The sequence below is a fragment of the Molothrus ater genome, unplaced genomic scaffold (genome assembly GCF_012460135.2).
Source record: "Molothrus ater isolate BHLD 08-10-18 breed brown headed cowbird unplaced genomic scaffold, BPBGC_Mater_1.1 matUn_MA98, whole genome shotgun sequence".
NCBI lineage: Eukaryota > Metazoa > Chordata > Aves > Passeriformes > Icteridae > Molothrus > Molothrus ater.
The window spans coordinates 119715-125493 of record NW_023416560.1 but is presented as its reverse complement, the minus strand read 5'-3'; the positions used below and the strand labels follow the sequence as shown (position 1 = coordinate 125493).

At 49.7% G+C, this 5779-nt stretch overlaps 1 protein-coding gene across 1 annotated transcript; it reads left to right on the top strand.

Moving 5' to 3' along the window:
- Nucleotides 1-4295: 4295 nt before the first annotated feature.
- On the top strand, nucleotides 4296-5228 carry LOC118700911 (olfactory receptor 14A16-like). Its single transcript, XM_036405485.1, has one exon. The coding sequence runs from the start codon at nucleotides 4296-4298 to the stop codon at nucleotides 5226-5228; it is 933 nt and encodes a 310-aa protein (XP_036261378.1).
- Nucleotides 5229-5779: the final 551 nt, after the last annotated feature.

The following is a 5779-nucleotide window of genomic DNA, read 5'->3' as shown; positions in this document are numbered from 1 at the left end:
GCCATGTACAACACACATAGCTCTTTGCTCAAAGGCCATACTCTTTCACAGCTCCTTGACCCAAAGGCTATGTTCTCTCGCAGCTCTTGGCTGTCTTATCTTCTGACAACTATCTGCAGCTCTTGGCTGTCACATCTTCTACCAACTATCACATCGGGAGTACCAATGGTTGTTGTTCTATTTCTGGAGTTCCATACTGTTGTTATCAGATTTCTAAAGTCCATACCTCCTTGGCATGTTCTTATGGCTGCAGATATTCACAGCACAGACTCCTTCTTCTGCATCTCGTTCCTTCTCAGTTCAGGGCACCTCCAAGCTCTCCTTGACTGCCTAACCCGCCCCCTTTTATCCCAGTTATCCTCACTGGTCACAGCTGCAGCCCAATGAAGGACATCGCAGCTGCAGCCCATCAAGGACAGCCGGGACCTCCCGGGGCAAAGCCTCCATACAGATACTCAAGTACAATACATTTCCTCTACTATAGTGCCAGGCCAAGCGGATTCATTGTTGCTTCAAAGGACCTTACACAGGATCAGAAGGGACAACAATGGTTTCACCTGCATAGGATTGCAGGTGGGTTTGGGGAAATGCAAGACATTTATTGCCCATTTTGCCACTGTGTTTTTACAATATGAACCCAAGTCCCATTATCGATTTGATGTGTTCTGGTGGCTGTTCCCCCTAAGACGGAGAAAGAGAAAAATGGGCAGCCAGATGTCCAAAGTAGAAAGGAGTGCATATGGATGCTTTAAGTTAATTCTCACTGATCAAGACAAAATATTTTCAAAGAACGAATTAAAATCAATCATGAGGTGGATCACTAAAAATTTTCCAGATGCCTCTGCTGATGAAATCCATACCACTGAAGTTTGGGACTCAGTGGGAGTTAAATTGTACAACCTTTTGATTAAAATGGACCCCGTGGCACCCTGCATGCTCCCCATCTTCCACACCATCCTTGAGACCCTTCACCAGCAAGCAGTGTGCTGAAAACTCAATCCATTGGTCACTGCTAACACGGGACCTCCCCTCAAACCTGCCTTTCTCAGACCTTCCACGATGGTCCAAGATGGCAATGGCCACGCTGTCTTGGAGCATCATGCTCTGGAGACTCAAGATGGAAGGAGCCCGAATGTGGCTCGGGAGCCCGACCATCCTCCCTCCATCTTGGCTCCTCCACTTCCTGCTACCACAGCCTTCTCTTCCGCCCTGAACTGCGGGTCACGCCCCCACTGTCAATCATCCTCTCCACCCTGGGCCATGCCTCCAGTTAAGGAAGGAGACTGGCAAATAACCTCGAAACTCCTCATTGCCCTGGGATGTTATGAAAGAAGGGGGCAGAATCCCAGGTGTCAGCCATTGCTTTATGGGGAAATCAAGGATCTGTGTAGGGCAGCTAAAGACCTTAGGAAGGACTTACCTTGTTTTAATGGCCTAATGAGGGCCATGTTTACAGCACATGTCTTAACCCCCTATGATTTAAAATATATTATGACCATGTTGTTGTCACCTACAGAATACACCCTGTGGGAAGGGGGATGGAAGTGTTTACTAAATCAATTCATAGCAGACTATGCTAATAATGAGGCAAGGGTGGAATTGACAATCAACCATCTAGCTGGGGAAGGACAACACAGCCTACCAGAGGATCAAGCAGCAGGTATCCCCAGAGAAGTATTGGATGATATCAAAGAGATGGCTTTGAAAGCTTTAATCCAGGTGTCAGATGGTAGCACCCCCAGTTTGGACTACCTTGGGTGGCTGCAGCTAAAGCTTTAGGGCAATCAGACCATCCTGGGTGCCTGTTAAGTAAGCAAACCAATGCTGCCTCCCTCACATTGAGTGGGCTGCTCTCAGACACAGAGACCATCAGACACGCCACCTTGCAGAACAGCGATAGAGTTTTTACTCTGGGCACATGGGCATGGCTGTGTAGACTCTGAGGGCATGTGCTGCATGAACCTCTCCAGCCACAGCGAGTCAATCCACAAGAGCATTCAGGCACTAAAGGAAGGGTTCAAGAAGCTTCAAGTGGAAAACAAAGACTGGTTCAATAAACTCTTCCAATCCAAGGAACTAAAGGTTTTGATGATGTCTACTAAAACGAGACTATTAATTGTCTTAGTGGTTGTCGTTGCATTGCTAATTGTCTCATATTTGTTTGAATGCTTTTAGAAAGTCTTAGAAAACTCTTTCAGTTCCATCTTTGTTGTAAAAGAGAAAGGGGGAAAATACCCAACACAGGCTCCTCATGGACTCCTTGGAGGAGAGAATTGGAGGCCAGGATGGCACAAAAACCTCTCAGAGACTCAGTGTGGGAAGGAAAATCCTTAAAAGTACCTAAAAGTATTCTTAAATCCATAAAGCACCTTAAAAACCTTGAGTATCTCAAGGCATTAATGAGCCCCACTGAGTGTCAGTACAAAGCTCTCCAGGGACTCGTTAAAGCAGATAATTGGGGCCATGATTGCACAAACCTCTCACAGAGTCTGTATCAAAAAGGAAACACCAAGTACCTTAAAATAACTGAAGTACCTTGAAGTATTAATGAGCCCCACTGAGTGTTGTTACTGACAAAGCCTCTCCAGGGACTAATTACAGCAGATATTTGGAGGCCATGACTGCACAAAACTCTCAGAGACTCCCAGGAAAAAGCCAAACCCAAAGTCCTTTGAAAAAGCTGCAGTCCCTGCAGGGAGCATGAAGGAGCCCCCAGGGCCATTGCTGAGCAAGGCTCCCCAGGGACTCCTTGCAGCAGATCCTTGGGGCCACTGGGATGTGGGCTAGGGGGGGATGCTGAGGGCAGCACAAGGGGCTGACAGTGCCCAGCCTGGCTGGGGCTGTGCCAGGAGGCCCCAGGGCCTCAGGACAAGGTGTCTCCTCCCAGCCCTTGGTGGCACAGACCCTGCTGTGGCCCAGGGCACCGAGACTTGGCTTCTCTTTGTCCCCACCTGTCATCACTGCCTGCAGTTCTCTGCTCTGCCTGGGGCCTGGGGACACTTGCTCAGTCGTGTCCCTCTCTGGGACCCATTAAAAGTCCAAGAAAGTTTGGAGTTGGATTCTGCCTTGGAGTTCTGGAGAGGTTTCTTCAGCTCCCTCTCAGGGACTGATGTTCAGGGCCTGAGCACAAAGCCCCAGAGGCTGATTAAAGTCCTTGTGCTGTGTCTGTGCTGCTGAGCTGGGCTGGGCTCCTGGCCCAGAGGCAGCTCCTGGTCACCAAGAAGAGCTTCAAAAGCACATTTCTCTTGAGGAGCAGCTCTTCTGCCAGCCCAGCAGGGCTGGGGCACTGCCTGCAGCCAGCCCGGGCACAGCACAGAGGCACAGAGAGCTTCAATCAGTCAGGGCTGGGAAGGGGCTGAGAAGTGCCTGGGGCACAATCACTGCCAGCCCTTGGCACAGGAACCTCTGGCTGCAGGACAATGCAGCTGCAGCTCCTGGAGCCATCTCCTGCAGCTGGAACATCCCAATGCCTGCAGAGCCTGTGAGTACATTCTCTGATTGTCTCTTGTGCAGGGCAGCCAGGGGTGACCAGGGCTGTCCTGCAGAGCAGGGTCCTGCAGCCCAGGGCGCTGTGCTGGGGCAGGGACTCTGCTGCCTGCCAGGGACAGCTCTCAGCCAGCCCTGGCAGCTGCTCCCAGCACTGGGGGACAAGATCTGGGTGGCAGGAGACAGCTGGTGAGGCTTGGAAGTGTTCTCCTTGTGTGGGGAGGATGCTGCATTGTTCAGGACTGGTCCCAGCATGACATTTAACTGCAGAACATTTCCAAGCAGATTATACATGGAGCACAGCAAGGCATGGGCTGCATGAAAGGGAAAATCCTGCTTTTTATTCTACTGCTCTGGGTTGCCTGGATGGGATTTGTACATAAATATTCATCTCTCAGTTCAGGTCGACGAAAAAAAATTTTCTTTCAGGTCTGAATAAAGCAGGCAATGACAGAAATCAGCCCTTAGAGGCAGCATCAGTGTCGCTTTTCCAGCCTCCTCAGGGTTGCTCTGACGTTGCCATCAGAGCCTGCAGAGCCAGAGCTGCCCCTGGGCAGGGCCTGAGCTGGGAGGGCTCTGCAGGGCAGAGCTGAGCCCCCAGGGCTGGGCTGGGCCCTGGCAGCACTGGCAGGGCCCAGCCCTGGGCACAGGGAAGCAGCTGCTGGCAGGGACAGCTCCAGGCAGCAGAGCCCTGGGCAGGCAGTGGGGGGAAAGTGCCCCCAGGCTGTGATGGGATATTTCAAGGCCTCTCCAAACCCAACTATTCCATGATTACTTTTCTTACAGATCCCCATGTGCAGCCCCAGCAAATGTCCAACAGCAGCTCCATCAGGCACTTCCTCCTGCTGGCATTGGCAGACACGCGGCAGCTGCAGCTCCTGCACTTCTGCCTCTTGCTGGGCATCTCCCTGGCTGCCCTCCTGGGCAACGGCCTCATCATCAGCGCCGTAGCCTGCGGCCACCACCTGCACACGCCCATGTTCTTCTTCCTGCTCAACCTGGCCCTCAGCGACCTGGGCTCCATCTGCACCACTGTCCCCAAAGCCATGCACAATTCCCTCTGGGACACCAGCAACATCTCCTACTCTGGATGTGCTGCACAGCTCTTTTTCTTTGTGTTCTTCATCTCAGCAGAATTTTCGCTCCTGACCGTGATGTGCTACGACCGCTACGTGTCCATCTGCAAACCCCTGCACTACGGGACCCTCCTGGGCAGGAGAGCTTGTGTCCACATGGCAGCAGCTGCCTGGGACAGTGCCTTTCTCAATGCTCTCATGCACACGGCCAATACATTTTCCCTGCCCCTGTGCCATGGCAATGCCCTGGGCCAGTTCTTCTGTGAAATCCCACAGATCCTCAAGCTCTCCTGCTCACACTCAAACCTCAGGGAATTTGGGCTCATTTTGGTTAGCCTTTGTTTAGCATTTGGCTGTTTTGTGTTCATAGTTTTCTCCTATGTGCAGATCTTCAGGGCTGTGCTGAGGATCCCCTCTGAGCAGGGACGGCACAAAGCCTTTTCCACCTGCCTCCCTCACCTGGCTGTTGTCTCCCTGTTTGTCACCACAGGCACATTTTACTACCTGAAGCCCCCCTCCATGTCCTCCACATCCCTGGATCTGGCCCTGTCAGTTCTGTACTCAGTGGTGCCTCCAGCCCTGAACCCCCTCATCTACAGCCTGAGGAACCAGGAGCTCAAGGCTGCAGTGAGGAGACTGATGACTGGATGGTTTTGGAAATATTAAAGTGCTGACCATTTTCTGCAAATCACTTGTAATAAAAATTGTTTTTGATATTTCTTGTTGGTTTCATTTTGGAGATTCTTTTTCTTTGTTTTACTTTATTATTCTTGTCTGATACTGTTAGATTGGATGTGACCTACACACATGTGATTAAGGTCAAAGAAGAAAATGTTTTTATATTTCATGTTCTCTAGTTTACATACTTTTAAGAAAATATCAATTTAAGTCATTAATTACATCCCAATAACTTACTATATTCATTAGAGCAAATCTATTAGTATCAATATAATTGGCAAAAGTTTTACAGAAATTTAATAAGCTCTGCATACACATTTACTTATGCCTCTAGTCTACCTAACAAAAATTTACATGTATCTTTTCTTATCTATTTCAATGTTAATGCTTTGTCTTCTTTCTTGCTATGGATACACTCTAAAATCATCAATTGTTATTTCATCTATTAACTCAACTTTGCTTGTAAGTTAGCTGTCAAGCCTGACTATATCGTCCAGAGAGAAGTGTCATTGTTTCTGCCATTTCCCCTTTTGTTTCTC